General features: G+C 51.3%; 1 protein-coding gene and 1 long non-coding RNA gene across 5 annotated transcripts in view; one reads left to right on the top strand and one right to left on the bottom strand.

Moving 5' to 3' along the window:
- ZBTB16 (zinc finger and BTB domain containing 16) overlaps positions 1 to 22,582 on the bottom strand; it is a 188,339-nt gene that overhangs the window by 63,748 nt on the left and 102,009 nt on the right. For all 4 annotated transcript variants that reach the window (XM_077893575.1, XM_077893574.1, XM_077893573.1 and 1 more), the window contains one exon: positions 788 to 874. In XM_077893575.1, the coding sequence (XP_077749701.1) occupies positions 788 to 874 (87 nt within the window). The remainder of the gene's footprint in view (positions 1 to 787; positions 875 to 22,582) is intronic.
- LOC144311282 (uncharacterized) lies at positions 10,951 to 21,731 on the top strand. The gene is made up of 2 exons (XR_013376835.1): positions 10,951 to 11,195; positions 20,375 to 21,731. It is a non-coding gene; the product is annotated as an uncharacterized LOC144311282 (long non-coding RNA).

Below are 22,582 nucleotides of genomic sequence, written 5' to 3'. Positions count from 1 at the left end.
GATGAGGTGACTCAACGTAAGAGTTTCAATAAGCAGATCCCTGGTCTCGCAGGCAGTTAAGGACAGAGCCAAGTGGAGAACCAGGCCATGCAAGCTATAATGCTCTGGCCCCACTACTAACTTAGGCAAGTCACTGTCCCTCCTTTGAACCGCAGGGTCCTCATCTAGGACATGATAGGAGCCTCCCACCTTATAGAGTTACTGAGAGACTGCCCAGGTGACATCAGGTATGAGATCAGAAACCAATGATGGTGGTACGATGATGGCTGTGCACCCAGTGCTCTCACATCAAATACAGTGACCTCATCATCTGCTGAAAGGTTCAAATGTATCCTTACGCAGACACTGCTTTTAGACAATGACTTGCACTCACAGCGGGAAGACCAGCCCACTGTGGCCACTGAGGGTTTCAGAGGTATTCAGATAGAGTACAAGAGGTTTCCTGACCCATCACCAAGGGAAGGGGATGCTAGATAACATCGCGGACCTTCTAAGACCTCAATGAGAACATATGCCAGAAGGCTCTGTGAAGACGGGACTTCAGTGGCCTCTTCGACCTCAACCAGGGCAGCTACTCTTATGGGGCAAGGTCACACTTGGACATTCCCATCAGCCAGCCCTCACCACAAGAGTAGCTGAATGTGGCACAGGCCATCCTGACTCACAGCTCCCCAGGACATGACTAGATGTCATATTTGCTGGAAGAAGGTGCTGCCAAGATACCTCATATCTCTGCACTGGCACTCTGGAGGACCAAGACCTGGAGAATGAGGATCAGTCAACTCACCAGTATGGGTCTGCCTGTGTGTCTCCAGGGCATCCTCCTTTGAAAACTGGGCTCCGCACTGGTCACAGACAAAGGCTTTGGCACCCGCTGAAAAGAAAGGGGAGGCAGTCACCATGAGAGTGATATTCCATTTGCGGGGAAGGGGTCCTGGGCTGTAATCATGTAGGTGGATGCTGGAGGAGATGGCTGGAGACCTGTGAAGACCCGAAGTCAGGGACAGTCCTTGGTTCTGGCAGCCAGCCCAGCCCCTCCTCCAGGACGTGACCACCCTGAGCTGACCACCATGACCAACTGAGCTCCAAATGCCACCACCCAGGGGTCTCCCAGAGAAAAGAAGAAACAAAATCAGAATAACCAACAGACACAGAGATGGCGTCCAGATGAGATGCCCCAAGAAGCAGCAGGATTCTGGGGGGCTGGCTCCAGGTGAGGAATGGTAGGAAGAGTGAAGGATTCAATGAGGGGAAATGTGCCCTGTTGCTTAAATTATACTTTATGGGAGTGGGGGCACCTGGGTGACTCAGTGGTTGAGGATCTGCCTTTGTCTCAGGTCATGATTCTGAGGGTCCTGGGATTGAGTCCCACAGGGAGCCTCCCTCTGCCTATGTCTCTGCCTTGGTGTCTCTCATGAATAAATAAATAAAATTAATAATAATTAAAAAGATACCTTACGGGAAAGTAGGAATTGCTGACATACCTGTACTTATATAGTCCCTAACTCAGTATGTCCAAAACTAGTCTGCCCCAACAACCCCCTGTACCTGACAACTTAAAATCCTCGAATGAGGGATCCCTGGGTGGCGCAGCGGTTTGGTGCCTGCCTTTGGCCCAGGGCGCGATCCTGGAGACCTGGGATCGAATCCCACGTCGGGCTCCCGGTGCATGGAGCCTGCTTCTCCCTCTGCCTGTGTCTCTGCCTCTCTCTCTCTCTGTGACTATCATAAATAAATAAATTTAAAAAAAAAAATCCTCGAATGACACCCCTGTGTCTTTAGGATAAAATCCAAACTCCTCACCAAGACTCACAAAGCATTCTTGATGTGCCTATCTTTCCTGCTTTGTCTCTTGCCCCTCACTCTTGCTCCCTGGTCTCCAGGCCCACTCAGCTGGCCTGGTTTCCTAAAGGAGCCAGACTCTTCCCTACTGAGAGGCCTCTGCACATCCTTCTGCTCTTCCTGTGTCTGACATTCCAGGCCCTCACTCCCACCATACACGATAGCACCCCTTACACATCGGCTTCCTCTAGAGGACGTGGCCCTTCCCTGTGCTCCCACAGCACCCTGTATGTTCCAGATCAAAGGTTCACCCCATGCTCTTCTAAATGCCTGTGGACCTGTTCCTGTCTCCTGCTACACTAGAAGCTCTCTGAGGGAACATGTCATTGCATGCACAGTTACATGGGCCCGACACCCAGTGGGAACCTATTACTGTACATATTTGTGGAATCAACAAAATCAATTTAGTGCAATTCAAAATGATAAACTTTTTCAGAACCATTATTTACAGGGCTCAAAGCGACAATGCTACAGTGTCAAGACAAACAGGATTTTTTTTTAACCATTTGCTAACAGTCTTCAAGGCTCTAATATGTTATTTCATTCAGGGGGCGCCTGTCTCAAGCCTTGGCAGTTTTCATTTGAAATGTCTTCTAGATGCATCTCTTGCACTGTGTGTCGATGGTCGCTGCCCCTATGTGGGCCCTACTGGGTGGTATCCAGAATACTGGTAGACTGAGATGGCAGCCACACCACCAGCTGTCCCGATTCACCCGACAGATACAGAGGCCCTGTCGGTCACTTGCTTCCTTCCTACCTCTTGCTTAAGAAGTTATATGGCTCACAGTCTGTTCTGATTCCAAATTCCTCTATGTGGCCATGGAACTGTCTTCACCAGCCCTCATGGAACCACTGGACCCTCCTCGAGTCTCCGTGTGTGAGCAGAGCCAGGTCCCAGGTCTCCATTGGCTCCCATCCCATCCCATTCTCAAGACCGGAGTGTGTACGCACCGAGCACGCAGGCCCTGCTCTGTCCTTTCCAAGATGCCCTGCACGTCCTTCCTTTCAGCACATCCTAGCATTGCCCTAAGTGTGCCTGTGTGTTACATCTGTATTAGAGTCTCATGAGAGCAGAACTTCTTACACATATTTGTAGTGGAAACGTAGTGCTGCTTCCCAATCATCTCTGATTTCCTGAGGCTTTACCATATATCAGGCACAATGCTAAGCGTTTAAGATGTATTGTTGCCTTTAATCCCACCAACCTTTAAAAGTACATACTGCGGGGCACCTGGGTGGCTCAGTGGTTGAGCATCTGCCTTTGGCTCAGGTCAAAGATCACCGCAGGTGATCCTGGGATCAAGTCCCACATCAAGCTCCCCTTAGAGAGCCTGCTTCTCTCTCTACCTATGTCTCTGCCTCTCTCTCTGTGTCTCTCATGAATACGTAAATAAAATCTTAAAAAAAAAAAAAAAGTCCACGCTGCTATTGCCTCCATTTAACAGATGAGAAATCCCAACCTCAGAGAGGTTAAGCACTTTGCCCAGTGTCACACAGTAGGCAACACAAGTGGATCCAAACCCAGGGAGCCTGACTTCAGAGACTTTGCTCTTAATCTCTGTATATTTTGGCTTCCCTAGGGCTCCATCTGCAAAGACGCTTCATGGGTAAGAAGGTGAGGTATGGGCTTCCTTCGCTCAACTCAAAAAAAAAAAAAATTCCAATATGCCTTTTTTATACATCAAAGTTCTATATAAAAATCCAACTAGAGAAATGGTTCTGCTACTTTTTAAAAAGTTTTAAAAACCTCTTCCTTAGAGTAAACAGCACATGCTGTAAGGAACAGAACTCAGAATACAATTTATACCGGTATTGGCTTAAATTAAACAGTAATAAACAGTTCTTGCCAGTGAAAAGTAAAAGGATCCCAGAGTACGTATAAAGCGTCAGGTTCTAGGAGAACATCGATCTTGTCTATAATCCAAATGATGAGCAAACTATACCCTCTACTATGTGCTCAATAAATATTAGTTGACTGGCTGAACAAATGAGTGATTAAGTGCCCTAGGAAAGACAGGGAGTCACTTTTCCTTAAGAGCTTTAAATATAAATATTGCCAGCTGTATTAGGTAGCTGGAGGTGAAGTTTGCCTGAAGACAGGGAGGTCATGATCACCTCCAGGTGTCCCTTCAAGCTGCAGGGTGTCCTTGGACCAAGGACCTGTACGTGGCTTATAAGGCTTCAAGAAAGAGCTTTTAAAGGAACTTAACGGCAAGACAGTCACCATGTGTGTTCACTCAGGTGGCGGCCAGGACCACTTTTCATCCACTTACACTGGAAATGCAGCAAGTACCTCAAAGAGCAGAGCAGACCAGGTGGGTGGATGAAGCCACAGCCTTCCTGCCCTGAGAAACTCTCCCCAGTCTCGAATCATTAGCCAGCAATGATTTTCTGTGGCTCTGTAAAGGATTTGGCTTTTCACTGCACTTCTTTCTTTGGTTCTCACTGTTCTCAGGGCTCCCTAAAGAAGAAAGTAGATGGAGAGGCCTGAGTCGGAGAGCAAGGAACTGGAGGGCCTTGTGGGCTCAGCCTCATGCGGGAGCCTACAACAAGGTGAGCAGCCCCTGCACCATCGCCTCAAAGGGATGTGGTATGGAGGATTCTTAGAAAACAGCCATCCACACAGCTATAGTAGCATCTGTTCTAATGACTGAGGAGCAGAAAGGAAGGAGGCCAGGTAGGAAATAAAGGGCCGGATGCGTGCCATCAGAGAAGTTCAGATGAAGATAAAAACAGATCAGCACATGTGATCTAGTCAAGGTTGCCGGCTTGGCCTGAGCCTGACCACATCTGGTTGCCCTCAGCGTTCTCGCCTCTCCCTGCCTGCTTTGCTTAAGTCTCGGCTCTGAGCTGAGGCTGTAAAAGTCCCCGGGGCCTTGGTGCACAGTCTGATCCCCCAGGCTGGTCAGAACTCTCATAACAGGCGGATACCACAAAAGCTGTCAGCTCCCACCTCAGGCCCCATTCATTTGTGAAGCCTGGGGACACCCCCACCCCCATCGAGACTCCCCCTGGTCCCCGGGGTGAGCCCAGCGGCACAGACAGGCAGTTCCAGGGCACAGGAGCCCCGTAAGGAGAGCCAGAAACCCCCTCTTCCCAAGGAAGCATGTGCCTTTAAATTGTCTCTGTAATGGCTGGCTCAGAGGCAGAAATATTTGGCAGCCCTGAAATTAAAAGTGATAAATTTCCTCGCCAAGCTTTGATCAATAATAGAGGCCTCATCTGTTAATCAATAAGACAGTCTCTGCCTGTTTACTGTGCATATGTTGTTCGCTGCTGCCTTCACTATGATGTCAGGTTTGCATTCAAAGCAATTCAAGTGTGTATAAACCACATGGCTATTCCCAAAATGCATTACAGTGACATCATTCAGGCACTAATACATTTATAAAGCATCAATGCAAGGGAGTGATGGAGGAAGGAAGGAGGTCATGCCAGTTGAACACATGGGTGCTTGGGGATATACCAGCATTTATCCCCCGCAAATGTTTCCTGGGGCTCACTTTGGAGCAGGGACAACAGCAGGGCACAGCTGAGGGACGGCCGTGCCTTCTTGCCACACCTTTCCTGTATACACAGGGCTGCTTTCTGGATGTCCACTAAGAATACGCCCAAAGGTAGATTACAGTAAATAAATAAGAGAGACAAAACCCCTGCCCTCAGAGAGCTTACATTCTAGAAGGGAAGGCAGCAACTTTAAAAACTCTGTAAATATCATCTAGATGGTGATAGGCGATAAAAAGAGAAAGAAATTAAGTGAAGAGGATGGAGAAGGCAGGGCGCTGCTACCTTATAGGGGGTCAGCACAGGGGAGCGCTCTGATGAGCTGGCATCTGAGCGGGGAAGCTGAAGGAAGAAGCAAACCCCCCTGTGTAAGGAAGCCCATCACAGATGAAGGAGAAGGCTGGCGGGCTGGAAGGGAGCCAGTGAGGACAGGGGGAGAGACAGGGTCAAGTGCGGGATGGGCTGCAGGGACACAGATTAGCAGCCGAGAGGGAGAACCGCCTGGACAGTGGAGCGGGCTGGCCCCTGGCCATCCTCCCTCCAGATCCCAGATCTGAGTGAACAGCACCATCTAGAGTGGGGAGAAGCGGGGCCGGGGCCCGGCCGGCCACTCGCTGCCAACACCACAGCGACCCTCCTTTCTGAGCTGTGAAGTGGGATCTCCTGGGGTGAAGCTGGATCATAGTGAACACAAACTCCCTGTCAATCACCAAGCAGTCTGCAGATACAGGAGCTCACGGACGTTATATATATACCTTAGGGGGCAGGAGAGTGTGCTCCAGAGCTTAGGATTCGGGTCCGACGGGTCAGAGTTCGAATCCCAGCCAGGCCAGTCACGAGCTGTGACCCTGACCTGGGCAAGCTGCCTGACCCCAGGGGGTCTGTCGCCTTCCCTGTAGAATGAACCAGAGGGGGTCCCTCGGAGGACGTGACGGGGTGGCTGAAGGGCTCGGCCCTCCATCCGGGGCAGCAGGCACGCAGTAAGGAGTAGCTACCACCACCGCCAGTCAGGCTCAGGGTTGTGATTCCTTTACAGAACATCTTTGTGCAAAGTATGATTGATTTCACTGAAGTTCAATGTACAGTTATTTGGGGGTCATTCATCTTGTGTAAAGTCAGTCTCACGTTTATAAAGACATATTTCACTATCACCTCGCTCTCTCGCTCTCCCCCCCCACCCCATGCCTCTAATTGAAAGGTGAGTGATGGTTCTGTTGAGGGGAACAGGAACATCTGTCAAAGGACCCACGTGTCAGAATGGCAGCCAGTCCCAATGTGGCTCTGAGACCCCCTCCGGATGCGCCCAGGAACCCCGGGCCGCTGTCCTGTGCTGCCTCACTCTCCTGGCTCGTCCCCGGCAGACTATAAACTCTGTGCGAGCAGGGCCGGCCTCTGTCCTGCCCCTGCTCTTTCCCGGGGCCCTGCTCCCTGCCTGCCCTGCCTCTGTGCCCACTACAGGCCTGACAAACAAAGAAGCCCTCCGGCAGCCTCCAGGCCGGGATCTGGCCTGGGAAGAGAGCAGTGGCCATTCAGGGCACTGCCAGGCTGTCCCCTAGGGGGTGTCAGAGTCCTTAATCTACAGACTCCGGGCTCTCCACTGGCCCTGTATAAAATTCAAGGACCTGGTCTCGGCTGGCACTCAGGCAGTTTGGGGCAGAGAAGGGACGGGATGGAAATGGGGCTGTCTGCTTTCCCTGGAAGGCGATCCTCTTTCTATCAACCCTGTTACCCACCCAGCTGCCCCGGACTCACAGCCCTGCAAGAAAAAAGCACACCCCCCCTTCCCCCTCCACATCAGTACACTCAGGAGCCTCCCACCCCAGAGGCCTCCAACAGCCAGAGTAGACCCTGGAGTGGCTGGCAACACTCTGCTGAGTGACCCCCACCCCCAGCCCAGGCACAGAGTTTATCTAAGACTCAGTGGTAAGGAGACAGACAGACGTCCTTGCCCTGCCAGTCTCCCAGGGACCCAAGGTGCCTTTATGTGTTACCCTGGGGGACCAGGAGCGCCTGACCGCTCTGAATTCCCAACTCCTCCTCTCTCCTATTTCTCCCCGACTTTTAGATGCTTCCAGAAAGTTAGACAGGGGGCTATGGAAAGGTGGAGGGTTCGAAGCAGGTGTGGGTGCAGTGGAAAGAAAGGAGGCAGTTATCACAGCCCTCAAGGAGGCTGGAAACGGTCTAAGGCCTCCATGTGCAAAGGCCATTTTTGCTCCGTGCTTAGGATCATCCAGACTCGCAGGAATCAACGGAGACATGGGCCAGGAAAGCAGTTTCAAAACCATAAAGCTTTCTATACCCGCCCAGCCTTCCAACAACAGAGCTGAGATCCAGCAGAAGCTAGTCAGGCTCCCCGCAGCTGTCCTCCCCCCAGGTCCCCCCTCCACCGCCACCTCCCCTCGGCAAAGTGGGTAGCCTCCCTCCCTACTGGCCTCCCCACCATGAACAGGGGTGGGGGTCCCGAGCATCCAGGAAGGGGAGCAGAAGATGCTGAACACAATCAGAAGTGGGCTAGTGTCTCTCTGAGGGAAATACGCCAGAAGCCAATGAAAGAAGGAAAAAAGAATGCAAAAATCCCTCCCTCTTGCACCCCCATGCTAATAAGAAGGCGGGGGGGGGGGGGGGGGCGGGGGGGGGAGTGTGAGGCGGGGTATGGGGGGGAGCCACTGAAAAAAGCACTTCACATTCGCCAGCATCTAATGTTGAGTAGTGTGTGCTTTTTCTTTTAATTCCTTGAGATTTTAAAATAAACATCTTGAATGTTCTGATGAGATATGCATGCCTGCTTACATAAGGAAGTACAGAGTGTACCGAAACAGCAGACCCAAAAAAAGCATAAGCTGTCAGAACAATGAGTACAGACACGGGGCATTTTACCACGGGCCATGGTGTACAGTTTTATTTACAGTACCTCTTATCAGACAGAGAACAGTACACTGGCTGCCAATTCCAAAGCCCAGCACTGCGTGTTCTTTCACTCAAGGAGATGTGTACTCCCCAAGAGGATCTGGAAGGCAAGCTCGCTTGCGCTCTCTCTTGTGAGCCCTCTCTCTCTCTCTCTCTCTCTCTAGCTTACTCTTTTTCCTTAATCAACACAACAAAAACTGATCCAGAATTCTGGTTCTAGATGTGGTTGCAGGAGAGTTTTACCCGACAGGGAAGTGGGAGAAGGGTACCCACCACAGGACAGGCTGAATGAACTCCCAGCACAGGTCCCAATCGAAGATAGGATTGAGGAAGCCACCCGGACAGTCTCCAAGCTGGGCAACAGGCCGGGACCAACCGGGCACTGCGAGCAGCAGGTCTTCAGACAGCTAGAAGTCAGTTTCCCATCAATGACCTGCTAAGGGGCTGAACCTCGCACGTGTGGCGAAATGTCCACTCCGCAAAAGATGAGACCGTAGAAGGGGTCAAAGGGAGATGCTGAGGCATTCCTAGGCTGAGGGAGCTCTTCTTACCCTACCCAATAAACTTCATGCTGCCGGGAGGTCCCATGGCACCCTGGTGCCCTTGGCTGTCACTGGGATCCTGTGGTCCTAGTCTCAAGTCCCACACAGAGAACAGGCCCTCCTTGTCTCTGATCCCCACAACTTGATTCTCAGAGAGCCTTGGAGAGCTCCTTTGTCACCACTTTCAGGGACTCAATAATAGGCTTAACAACACAGCCCCTGGCCGGTACAAACATATATGCTCAGTATACAGCTGTGCACTACAGAAATTAAGAACCCTTGCTCTGGGGTCAAACAGACCAGATTCAAGTTCTGGTTCTATCATTTCTAGCTCCCACCCTGGGCAAGCTAGTTCTCATCTCTGGGCTACTTGCCTATAAAATTGGGCATAGAGCAACTACCTCACAGGGTTGAGTGAGGATCCATTTAAAAGTATATGGTAAGTCTGTGACACCATGCCTGACACACTAGCTGCTCAATAAATGGTACTTGTCATTAACAGCATCGCTGTTCCCACTAGTCTCCCCCACTGTTAATGTCTGGACCCACGTATACATCAAAGGCATGCAACAAACATATCATGACATTTAAAATATTCTTACCACCCCAGCCAAGTCTTCAGCAGGCATTCTCTGGTGAGTAGAAGATAAAAAGAGGCAGAAGACCGTACAAGACTAACAATCGTGTACCTCCAAGAAGCCCTTCTACAAACCAAAACAATGCACAGGAGCACCTGGGTGGCGCAGTCAGTTAAGCGTCTGACTCTTGATTTCGCCTGTCATGATCTCAAGGTTGTGAGATGGAGCCCCACGTTGGGCCTCATACTGGACACGGAGCCTACTTAAGATTCTCTCTCTTCTTCTCCCTCTGCCCATCCCCCCTTAAAAAAAACAAAACAGAAACAAACCAACAATGTACAAGTAAACACACGGCCCAATTACTCTTCCCTGGGAGAAGGTCAAAGAAATGGCACCTCTCCAGTCAGCTCTCAACACTCCTGGCCAAGTTTTGACAGCATTATCAACCTCCTACTGAAATGAGTACAAACCTATTTAAGGTGAATTATTTTAAATAAAGTAGGAAAATAAATCTGTCACAGCAAAAACAACAATGTGCAAATCTTCCTGAAGTTAAGAGTATTGATTTGGGGGTTCACCCTAGTGCTGTCCTTAACCCATTTCTTCCCCAGCCAACCTCCATGAGTGGCTGATCGAGGTATGGAGGTAATCAATGCAATGACACAAAAACCTCTCTTGTGATGGACTAGGCTTCCTTCCAACTCAGCAGAACTTCCCCGAGATGAAGTCCTCCAGCAGCTAGTGGCCAGACCGGACAGTGGAGTTCCCCTCACTGGCTATATGGTCCTGGGTGTCAATGCTGTAGCCTCACTTCTCTCCTTAAAATGAGGTTATCAATCCTCCTATATGAACCCTACATGAAATACCTGGCACACAGCAGGTGCCTGAAGAGCTATTATGATCACAGAGTAACCTCACTTCATCAAGCTGTGAGCTTCAGGAGGCTAGTCTCTAGCCTGAGCTTTCTGGAACTCCAGTCCATAATATCCCAGCCCCACAGTTCTGGGGGAAGGCCCACCTGCAATGAGTGTCCTAGAGAGAGGAGACCATGTATCCCCTGGGGCTTTTGCACACAAGGCATTCAGCTGTTTGGGGTGGCCTAGGGGTACTCTAAAGTGAGGCTGGTGAAGAACGGGCTCACAGAGATCCGTGCAGGCCAAGAGCAGCTCTCTGGAAGCACCACAGAGAGAAATGGACTCAAAGACCCGACTGCCCCCACCTGAGCTATGCAGCCTTGGGTGAGCCTCTTGATCTCTCCATCCGTGGATGACAAGTTTGCAATTGGGACAGGTTTAAGAGCGAGGAGAAGATGAAGGGGTGTTGTGTGAGAAGAAGCTGGACAAAGCTAAGGGCGGCTCTGAAAGGGAGCTCCTGTGCTTACTGCCCTTGGCAATGGGGAGGTGCTGGCTAACCCACTGGGGCTGCGCTCTCTGGTTCCACCAGGGGATTCCTTCTCAAGGAAATACTTGCCCCATCAGGCAGGCCGAGTGGAAGAGACAGTCCTGACACTGGGAGAATCATTAGCCAGATGCAGCGGGCCGAGCCAATGAGGCCAAGGGAAAGGCTGACCCCGGGGTTCCAGGAACACCGAGCCTTTCAGGTGCTCACAGCTTTTGTTTAAGGAAGATAAAGCTGAAGTCTTGGCATCTGTAAGAGACTAGGTATAAAGGTCAGTGGGGATTTCTACCGTGCTTTTGTGGGATATCCCCTCAACCTTTGGATACCAGCAACTGTCTTCTCCCCTGGACCTGACGCAGGCATCTCAGGAGAGAAGCTGAGAATGGAAAGGAGGATTTCAAAAACCTTCTTCAAAGCTCGGTCTGTAAGTTACCTGAGCCTCTGGCTGCCTCCTTTCAACCTCAACTACCCTGTTCCTTTCTGAAGTACCTTCAGAGTCTTCCATCACAGGCACTCCCCTGAAATTGGGCTTGGAGGCCACTCCCCATACCCACCCCACCTCCCAGGGCATAAGATTCATGAGTACTGTCCGGACAATGGACAGAAGCCAAACCGGGCCACTCCAAGGGCAATGGCCAAGATCAAAGCCCTCCCTGTCCACAAAATTTTGAGTTGGGGTCGCCAACACCCCAGTCCCCAACATTCCCTGACACTCCCTCCAATTATATTCTCACTTAAGTTATTTTCAGAGGGAAGGCAGGGCAGGGCAGTCTTCCCCAGCCCTGCCTGCATTCTGGTCCTGCCTCTAACCTCTGGGAGCCACAGTATCCTCACCTGCCAGGGAGGCGTTGATACCTGCCCCCTACCCCCCCTGCACACCTCCAGGGGACACCACTCATGCAGTAGTGAGGCCACAGCGCGCCGGGAGGTTTAAATGAGGCAGTGCACATGAAAGCACTTGGCAACGCAGAACAGGCTCTGGGCAACCGCACCCTCTCACCCTTCCCATCTAGGGTTCCAGGGGTCCTGCAAGGATCGCCCTGCAATGTGGAACAACAGGCCTCTACCGTAGCATTGACAGTAATAACAAGAACATGAATAGCAAACATTGAATATTAAGAATATTATGAAATAAGCACCATACTAATGACTTAACGTAACGCGTACCATTCAATTCCCCCATCAAGCCTAAGATTATCCCTATCTCCTCGATGTGAAAATGAAAGCTTAAAAAACTTGGTTCACTCAGCCAAGGTCTCCAGAGCATCAAAGAAACAAAAACAAAATCAGGGTGGCAGCATGGATAGCCCACCTAACTAGAGGCCTTTGATGACAGCAAAGGCTAAAATAAAACATTCCAATTAATAATAGGGCAGGGCAGTAGAGAAACGTCCCAAAGGCAGTGTAGTCAAGTCCTCTGTCATCCTCCACACTCTGGAGCTGGCGGGTCTTTCCCACAAGCTCCGAGGCCATCCTCCTCCAGCCAAATGCTCTTCTCTGAGCACTTCCTTGATTAAAAGCAATTCCTACTTCCCGGCGCCGAGGCGTGACAACATGGTCCATCAGAGTCTGGACTGGGAGCCAGTGGCACCAGGGTCTAGCTCTGGCTCCATGGAGCACATCGGTATATTCTAGAGTCCTGAATTACTTGGCCGTCGATTCTCCATCTGTGAAATAGCCCATCCCCGCCACCTGATGATGGTAGGAGAAGCATGAGGTCCACGACATAAAAACATGTAGGACTTTATAGACGAAAATGTAGGACCGATCCTCAGGGCTGACTTACAATAAAACCCCAGTTAGGAACATCCCTCCATGATGGACTGCCCTCCTTGGCATTCTCCTTTGGATTTCTAAGCAAGTTAAGATATTCTATCCTAAAAAAAGAGTCAATTTGTTGGGGCGCCTGGGTGGCTCAGTCAGTTAAGTGTTCGACTCTTGATTTCGGCTCAGGTCCCGATCTCAGAGTCCCGAGAGCCTGATGAAGATTTTCTCCAACGCCCCTCTCGGCCTCTCCCCCTGCTTGCATACGCTCTCTCCCTCTCTCAAAATAAATGAATAAAATCTTTTTTAAAAATGTCTTCAAAGTAGAAAAAACTCATTCTCTCAGAGGCTGAAATAGACAAGGTTTTCTCAGTTGACCTTCACTTAACCAAAAAGTCTCTTTTTTCCCCCTTCCTGGGCAGCTTTGCTAATCGAGGCTTTGCAGAACAGATGTTCACCCTCGGCGGCAAGGGTCTCCCCCCTTCCCCACCCCTCTGCCTGCGCCCCTTCTAACCTGCCCCTTATTCACTGCCCAAATTGGACCCCTTCCCCCAAGAACAGCAAGCAAATCCAATTCATTTGGGGCTCCCCATGTAAATCTCAGGCTGAGGTGTCCATCCTGGACTGCAGAGTTGTCAGTTGCTGTAAATTCATTAACACACATACACACACACACCCCGTTGGCAAACGCCAAGGCAGAAGCAACCAATCCACGGCTGCCACTGTTCTCTCTTCCGGATGACAGCTGGGAAAGAGGCCCGTCACCTGGCTCGCCCGTCACAACACCCACCGCCCATCTCAGACCGAGCCCAGGGGACTGCCACCCTCCCTCGCTCCCTCCCCCTCCCGCGGCCCCCTCGGTGGCACAGCACGTCGCGGCTGCCAGTCTCTCCAGGCCTGCTGTGGCTTTCAGAAAACAGAGCATTTCTATTTTGGGGCTATCTCAGCCTAATAATACCCCCCAACACCCATTCAGCTTAATCACTTTATTGAGGACAAGAAGCAGGCTCTCCAGCCCGGGCGCTTCTGATGTTAGGAAGTAGTAAAATGTTCAAACTGGTTAAAAATGACACTCATTGGCTTGCCTTTGGTGTTTCTGAGACCTTAATTGAGGCCCAGGCTGTGGATCTAAAGAACCTTGCAGGTTTCTGAGTCTTTCCTCCTTACCCCCTGCACCATAATTGAGGTGTTACATTACAACTCCAGCGCTGACATTTTCAGGCTCAAAATTCAGAAGCCTTGAGACTCCACACTTTGCAAAACAGAAATATGGCCTGTCACACCCAAATGTCCCTTCTTAGCATGAGCCACCCCCCACCCAAAACAACAAAACGCAATTCGCCTCTTCTGGCTGACCTCCAGCGAAGAGCTGGGGGATGGGGGGGAGGATAACTATTTCCCATGTTAAGCATTATTAAAGCAAAATCTGACAACTAAAATGACATCGAATTGCTGCTTGAAAACAGGAAGGTTTGTTTGGTGTAATTAGAGGACCTGAGAATTTGGTGCGTGCAGAAAATAGACTGTTGGCAGCTCTTTCGCACGCACCTTTGAGATCGTGACTTCCAAAGCTTTGGGGTGACATTTGCGAGCGTGCAATCTGTGCCTTGTGAACGAGGGGCTGGGGGACGAGAGCAGCCCGGAAAAGGAATGACAATGCCTTGGCCCCAGAAGTTACGACCAGCGGTGGCAGGGACCACTGCCACCCAGGCCAGCCTGTGTTTACAGCCCAACTCTGCCTCTTATTTGCGGGGCATCTCAAGCAAGTCAAGTCAGGTTCCTCCCCATCCAATGGAGTCCTAAGAGCACCAACCTCAGAGGGGGCTCGTGGGGATCAAGCGAGACCATGACGTTTTGGCTTGCTCCCTGGCACCTGTCAGCCCTCCATCAATGTCATCAGCAGCCACTGTTTTACAGTCCCCGGTCTTCTCCACTCTGCTGTGGGCACCTTCTATGACAAGGGGTTTGGCCCTTGCCACTGCAGCCTTGCACACGACAGAAAAAGGAATCTGATGCTAGAATTGGCTTATCACCAGCCGGTCACGTGCAAGCTCAGGATGTCTGTGGACACGGAGTAAAGAGCTCCGTGGACTCAAAGTGGTTGATGGAGTTTGTCCCAAAGCAGAAGCTTTGAGGGGCGGGATGACCTCTCGGGGCCCCTTCCAGCCGCGTCCCAGGCCCACAAGCTCACCTGGAAGAGGCTCTACTGCCTTTCTGGCCAGACTCTCCTTTTTTCCTTTCCTCCCTTCCTCCCCTTCGTAGGCAAGGTGCTCAGAGGAAGGCAGAGGCGGGATGCCTCATTAACTTCCCTAGCTAATTTTACAATTTAACCAAATACCACATTCCTGCCTTGATGCAGCCAGCCTCTGCCTGCAACCAACTTTTATAGCTGTGCGATGGAGGAAGAAGGTGATCCGGGCCGGAGACGAGGCAGAGTCTCGAAAACTCAAGTGGGAGAGAGAGAACAGAAGAAAACAGAAGGGTGGGGTGGGGGGGGGGGGGCTGTGAAGCAGCTCTGCATATGCTCCAGAGTAGAATTCTAGGCTGTCTGGGGCTGAGAAGTGAGGGAAGAAAGCCACACGGAGCCCATGGTGTCAGAAAGATGGAGCACTCTGGTGACAGTGACCCTCCTTGCCCCTCAACCCCGGCCAGGGGGCCAGGGGGCCAGGGGCCGTGTCTGGAAGCACAGTTACACGCTATCCTCTGAGGGGTATGATTCAATGCTGATGAGCGGCAGGTCAGAGGCCTGGCAGGGCCACCCAGAGGACACGTTCAGCTTGGCCAGGCCCCAGCACCCCTCTCAAAGGGCACAGAGAGGTCCCCTTCCAGCCCAGTTAGCCAAGGACTTGTGGACAGCAGGCTCAGGCTCCTCCCTCCTGATGAAGGTTCTGGCTGAGGGTTAGGTGTGCTGGGAAGGCAGCATGTATAAGGAAGCTCTACCATAAAGAATCCTCTCGAGCAGGGGTGGGGCAGTAGGGGTGTCTAGGTGGCTCAGTCAGTTAAGCATCCCTTTATTTCAGCTCAGGTCAAGATTTCAGGGTCATGAGATAGAGCCTGCGTCCAGCTGTGCCCTGGGTACAGAGCCTGCTTAAGATTCTCTCTCTCGGGCAGCCCCGGGGGCTCAGCGGTTTAGCGCCACCTTCAGCCCGGGGTGGGATCCTGGAGAACCGGGATCGAGTCCCAGGTCGGGCTCCCTGTGTGGAGCCTGCTTCTCCCTCTGCTTGTGTCTCTGCCTCTCTCTCTCTATGTCTCTCATGCATGAATAAATAAAATTTCTAAAATAATAATAATAATAATAATAAAATTTCTAAAAAAAAAAAAAAAGATTCTCTCTCTCCCTCTGCCCCTCCCCCCACCCCCCACCCCATGCACACACACTTTCTCTCTCAAGAAAAAATGAATCCTCTAGGATAAGAAAGACTCCTAGGTCACCGCACCCCCCCGCCCCAGGAGTTGCACTGGTCCCATTTATGCAGGCCCACACCCCACCCACCCATGACACACAGGTCCTGAGAGAGAGAGAGAGAGAGAGGGAGATGCTGAGAGACGGAGAGAACACAACTGGGGCCTTCTTGCTTGTGGTCAGGCCTTGCTCTTAGCACATAAGTCACTGAAAGGGACACTGGCCAGGACTCTCCTTGCTCCCTGGTCAGCTGTCCCTGGGGTTCCAAGCCTGCATCTATCCCTCATCATCCTCTCTTTCAGAGTATCTGACTCTGGACCCCCAAAATCTCAATCAGTGCAAAACTGACCCAGCAGGGCTTTCCCAGATGTACCAGGTTATTCCCATCAGGCCCCAGCAAACAGATGGTGAGATCTGGGCCATTCGGGCAGAGGTAGAAATCCCTGATGGACGCCAGCCTCCCAAAAGATCTGGTCTCTATACCTTTGTCCTCAGCTCATGTTAATGAAGGCAACTGAGGAAGACTCCAGCAAATCAAAAGTTTCAGGGAATTCTCTCCTTACCTGGAGTTACCTTGTTACTGAAAATGACTGTGGCCTTGCATAATTACCCCAACAAAATGCTCATTGCAGCCGCCAATGAGCTCCCAGTGCTCAATTAGCTCGTAATAGTCAGTGAGAAAGCTGCTGGGGCTTAATCCAACTACCCCAGAAGACTTCTTATCCCAACTACCTAATGGAAAGTTTAGAACTTACTATTTTTTTCCCCCTTTCCCTGGCAAGTGCAAGAATCCCAATCAAAACGGGTTGGTTGGAGGGAAAGTAGAGGGAACACGTTAACTATGAGGGGAAAGCCTAGCAAAGACCTCTTTGTTGGGTTCGATTCTGGAGAGAGTTCAACTAAAAGAGCATCTAAATACAGAGCACCCACCTCTCCCATCTACGGAGCTATCCTTCCACCTTCAAGAAAGGCCGGGACGCAGGTCCTCCATGTTGCTGCATGTCCCTCCAGGGTAGCCAAGCCTCTGACCTCATTCTCACCAAAGCACAGCCCTGTAGGCTATGCAACCTTAACCTGGGCTTCGGGGAGCCCTGGGCACTCACAGCCTATTTGGGGGTTTCCCTTACTCTCATATGAGAAATACAGAATACTCTGGCTCTATGTCCAGTTTGAACCTCACTTGCATATTTGTGCCTCAAAATGACAGGACTACTCCAAGTGCCAGTTTATAATTTTTTGTTTGTTTTTTTCCCAGCTTATATATATATATATATTTTTAAAGATTTTATTTATTTATGATAGATATATATATAGAGAGAGGCAGAGACACAGGCAGAGGGAGAGGCAGGCTCCCTGCCGGGAGCCTGACGTGGGACTCGATCCCAGGACTCCAGGATCACGTCCTGGGCCAAAGGCAGGCGCTAAACCGCTGAGCTACCCAGGGATCCCCTGCCAGCTTATAATTTTTAATGCAAGACTTCCCAACCTGCAGGTCAGGGACAGTCCTAACATCCTCAGAACTCTGAGGATTCTCAAGTACAGGAAACTGGGCTCTAAACCTCCTACAGGCTGCTGTGGACAGAGAAGAAAGATGAAGAGGAGGAGGAAGAGGAGGAGGAGGGAGAGGAGGAGGGAGAGGCACCTGCCTGGCTGGCTCCAACTCCTAAAAGCTCTTGCTTCCTCCTGTCCAGAAATGCAGGCCCCTCCCCCACCGCAATGTGCCATCTGGACATCCCACAATGCTCCCTCCCTCATAGGAGCTGAAGCCTTCCTCATCACCCTGGTCCTCGGGAGTCTGTCCCTCCTGTAAACTGTAGCACTTACTCATCCCCCTTGTAGGAATGGGGAGCACGCCCAGCCCTGCTGACGGCTCACACCATCTTCTCAGCCAGATGGACAGCCCCTTGCGGGTAGGGACCCAGGTGGCGGCCCCTTCAATCTGCATGGTTTGCCTGCTGCTGGCCCTCACTGGGTAACTGCTAAGTGATGAATCCATTCAGGAATGACCTCTCCCCTCACTAAAGAAAGCCACGCATAGTGACCCAGAACAGTTAGAGGGGTTTCTCTACTGCCTGGCCTTCTGCATCTGGGTCCCATTTGGTTGATGCTTCCATCCCCAGAGAAGGCTCCAGGATCCACAGCGCCAGCCCGGGAGGAGAAGGTTGTAGAAGAACAGATACAATGAGCTTCATGCCAAGCGGTCCAGTTTCACTAGACAGGATCCAAAAGGTCAGGGAGGCCACAATCTCTGTGACATGTCCTGCTCCAAGACACTAATAGTCTGAGGAGTTAGTGGCAACCCAAGCAGTCAGAGCCCCCCCCTTTCTGGGGTGCGGTGCTGGTCAGCTGACCCTGTCACTCCCGATACGGCCTCACCGAGGGCTTCCCCCAGGAACACAGCACCCAGCTGGGTTGCCATGCAGGAGGGGCCACGGGCAGCCCTCTGGTCCTGTCCCTCTTCTGTGTGGGATGGTGTTGGGAAAGTGACCTGACCAAGTTGTCACCGGTGTGGGAGGGCCAAAGACTCACCCCCAGGGGGCCTCTAGCAATGCTCACAGGGCCCTTGATCCCCCAGCCCTAGAAGGCAATGGGAAGGAGTAATGGTCACAGGGTAGGACAACGAAACATGTGACTCCGGCAGAGCAGGAAGGGGCTAATAAGCCACCCACTTGCTCCTGGTGGCCCAGGTACAAGGCCCTGAGCAGTAGCCAATTACAAGGCCACCCCACCCCACCCCCAGGATACTTAGGGATGGGGTCTTACTGGCTCTCCCCATCGAGGCATCCCAGGCTCTGAGACACAGGTTATCCCCACAGACAGAAAAGCGAGCTTTGGAACAGGTACAGCAGTGTGGTGATAGAAAAGTTGGGGGGCAGAGGGCAGGAGGAGCAGAGAGCCCTAGCTCTGCCCCTTCTTGGCTGTCTGGCCTTACACAAGTGACTTCAGCTCTTCAAGCCTTCGTGTCCTCACCTGCGAAACAGAAGCAGCACATTTACACTCCAAAGTCAACACAGGATCTCTGAGTTCAGACATACAGAGCGCCAAGCACTGTGCCTGAAACACAGAGGGCATTCAGTGAAGTGCCTTTCTCTCCTCCCCTGTCCCTGCCGTCCACCCTGAGCCATGCATTTATGCAACAGATCTTTACTGAGAGCCTGCTATGTGTCTGACTGTGGGGGTGCAACAGAGCATGCTACTGATAAGGCTTTGCCTCCATTCCCCATCCTGTCATCCAGACTGCTGAGTCCCAGGCCTGGAGGAAGGAGGGAGCTTCGGAGCCATTCCCTACCAGACGCCTATCCACACACTCACCCACTCACCCGTTCGTGTATTCAAAAAATGACTGAGTTATAACCACCGTGCAGGTTGTTCTGCGAGGTAGTAAGGGGGCTGTGGAAATAAATCACATGTTCTGAAGACGCTCAGAGTCTAGCAGGCAAAAAAGGGCAAGCAAATAAATAGCTATGACACAAAGAAGGTGACAGGTGCCATAAGAGGGGGTAGATAAATGGCTATGAGCAATCAGATGGGGGGTGGCCTCTTGTCCTGCCCAGACAGACACATCCTATGGCTGAGCCGGCTGACTTTCAAAAGACAAGAGAAAAAGGAGCACTCGCCGGCTGGCACCATTCCTAGCACGGGAAACAGGCAGGATCTATTTAAAAGGACCAGAGGCAGGTTAGAGCCTTTTCTGGCAATTCCCAAAACTCGTGCTTCCTCGAGCTGGCTGGGTAGCTGGAGAGAACTAACCCTGTCAAAATCCTACAGATCTTTTTTTTTAAAAATCATTTAGCTGTTGCCAGAATGATAAAAGAACCTTGCCATTCAAAGGGAGGGTCTGCACGGGGAGGAAGGTGGCGCTGGGGTGGGGGGGAGGAGACAGGGGAAAAAAGATGAATGCCCCCCAAATATGGATCAGGGCAACCAGCGAAGAAATGCATGCTTTAGAGTTGCTTTACTACCTAATTAATTCAGTAATTTCAAAAACAATTTTATTTATGTTCCATTTACCACATCAAAAAGTAAAAAAAAAAAAAGAATCCTACTGATGCTAAAATAATACCTCAAGGCATCTATTTTTAATCAGTTAAAAAAAAAAAGGTGGGGGGTGAAAAAAAAAGCAGCCCTGGTTTCTATACAATCTCTCCTGGGCAGACCACCAGCCCTCAGAGAGAGAGAGAGAGAGAGAGAGAGAGAGAGAACACAGCCAAGCCCTCTCTGAGAGCCTTCCTGGCTGCTCAAAACCGAGCTTGTCAAAAAAAACAAATCCATAATGGCCCGAGGCTCCTCTCCAATCTATTTTCTGCTCAGCTGGTTTTAAATGAAGTTATTATGAGTCATTAAAACACCCGCAAGCCAGTGGAAGTCAGCCAATTACAATTTTAAATTTAGCCCGTTCTCTGCCCCATTCTCTTGTTTTCTTCCTCTGCCCACAGAATGCTGCTGCTGGTACCTCTACCCAAAGTGGAAGAGACAGTTAGGAAAATGCAGAGGACTGCATGGCACGCACCATCATTCACATGAAACTCAAATTAAATTAAAAAATGCAAGACGTCTGCCCTCTCCGAAGTCAACCCAGGATCCCCCCCACCCCAGCTCCCTGGATTCCTCGGAAACCCCAGACTCGGCCCTTAGAGGCTATGGGGCTATTTTTAAAATGAAAAGGTTCTTTGGTGGGGTCCTGTGGAGAAACGTGCCCATCCATCCATCCGTCCGTCAGTCCGTCCATCCGCCCATCACACAAAACGGATGTGCTCGGGGCAGAACCCAAGAGAGGGAAACACACCACCAATGTTCAAAGGATTCATAACAAACAATGAAGTTCAAATTCAGAGGTAACGCGGGCTTGGCAATCAAGCATGAATGTCGGTGGAAGTCACTAGATATGATGAGCTCATTTAGTTTTTAAATCTGCAAGGTAATGGTCTGTGTGGGGCCATTACAGCAAAGGAACAATTTTGAGTATTTCACGTAAACGTCTCTTCTCGGTCTCTTTTTTCTCACACATGCACGTGCGCGTGCACACACACACACACACACACACACACACAAATGCCCCTCATTTCTAGGAAACGAACTGCAGCTTCCCTACACCCTCCAAGGAGTAAACAGTGTCCTTCCCAAAGAACTGTTTCATCCTACTTTCTCCACTGACCCTAAGTAACTGAGGAGTCTGGAAGCTCCAAAGAACAGACTCCCAGACCTTTATGTACACGTGCCACCACCTCCAGGATCTCTCACCCTCATGGTCCCTTCCAAGACTCACAACACACAGCGTAAGAGAACCAGTGCTCAGCCCCAGGCAGACACAATTCTAGCGCCCAAGGAAGCAGAAGAACCGAAGCCACAGACCCAAGCAGAGGGAGCACCTAGAAAAAGGGTGGCTGTCATGCCATTTCACTGACAGTCACTGAAGGCTGGTTTGGAGGCCAGGGTGCTACCAGGTGTGTCAATCTACCTGGCGGCGCCGCATGAGTGGAACTTCCCGTCTGTCCCTAACCAACCAGCCTCATCGAGAAGACAGCATGAAATCCACAGAGGCTTCCAGGTCCACTGTGACCACAGGCAGTTTACCAAAGGCAGCAGGATCTGTCCTGACCCATTGTGGAATGCAAACCTGAGGCCTGTGACCATGGGGTCCCCAGAACTGAGCAGATATCACCATCTTGGCCTTAGCTTTGAATCTTCCTACTCAGGTGCTCCAACTGTGGGGCCTTCGACCAGGAGATCCTCACGGCAGATCAAAGAAACCTATTCAGCAGCACATATATTAAAATAAAGCTGGAGCTACAAGCCCCTCCCTTGCACTAGCCCATTCCCCGGGAAGCGTTCTTAAACTTATCTTCTCCTGAGACACAGCTCCCAAAACTGTATAAGCCCCAGGCCCCACACCAAGCCTAGATCTGTCCCAGAAACACAAACACTTCAGCAACAGGGTATTCACTTTATCCACAAAGACTTACCAAAAGCCCTCTGTGTGCCAGGCACTACGCCAGGTCACTGGTCCATGAGGGCACACAAACCACACAGTGCCCGGTGGGCTGTGCACCCAGGTGCCTGGTACAGAGCTCCACAAGCACAGTGCCAGGAAGATGTGCTTTTCTGTAGCAAAGTCCAGTATGGACCTTGCAAAACCAAACCCTGCTCACCCACTGGCCCATGCTCAGCTCAACTGGATTAAACATCCAGGGACCCAGGAAAAGCAGAGGTGGAGCCAGGGCAGTCCCACACTGCTCCCCAAAGCGCCAGGGCAGGAGCACACGAGGTTCCAGGTTCTGGGAGCATTCTCTGAGCACTCACTCAGGAGCCCTCCCCAGGGCCTTCTGGGCTTGTGGGACATTTTGTTCCCCACCCCAACTCCACCCAACTTCCAGGCTAAGAAGCTTTGAGGGGGGAGACAGAGAGAGAGGGAGAGAGAGACAGAAGACCAACTGAGACAGATGGAGACAAAGGCAGATGAAGACCTAAGAAGGAAGGCAGAAAATACACAGGAGCATCAGGACAGGGCTGAGGCCAACAGAGTTGCCAGGACAGGGACAAAGAGATGGAATGAGAGGAATTGGGAAAAGTGGAGGGCCACACACAGCCTCCTGCCACCACAGAGAGCCCAGCAGAGGGCGCTGAGAAGGACCGCCAGGTGCAGC

Source organism: Canis aureus, chromosome 3 (assembly GCF_053574225.1).
Source record: "Canis aureus isolate CA01 chromosome 3, VMU_Caureus_v.1.0, whole genome shotgun sequence".
In the NCBI taxonomy this organism is placed as follows: domain Eukaryota; kingdom Metazoa; phylum Chordata; class Mammalia; order Carnivora; family Canidae; genus Canis; species Canis aureus.
Note: the sequence above shows the minus strand (reverse complement) of the source record. Positions and strands in the feature narration are given on the sequence as shown.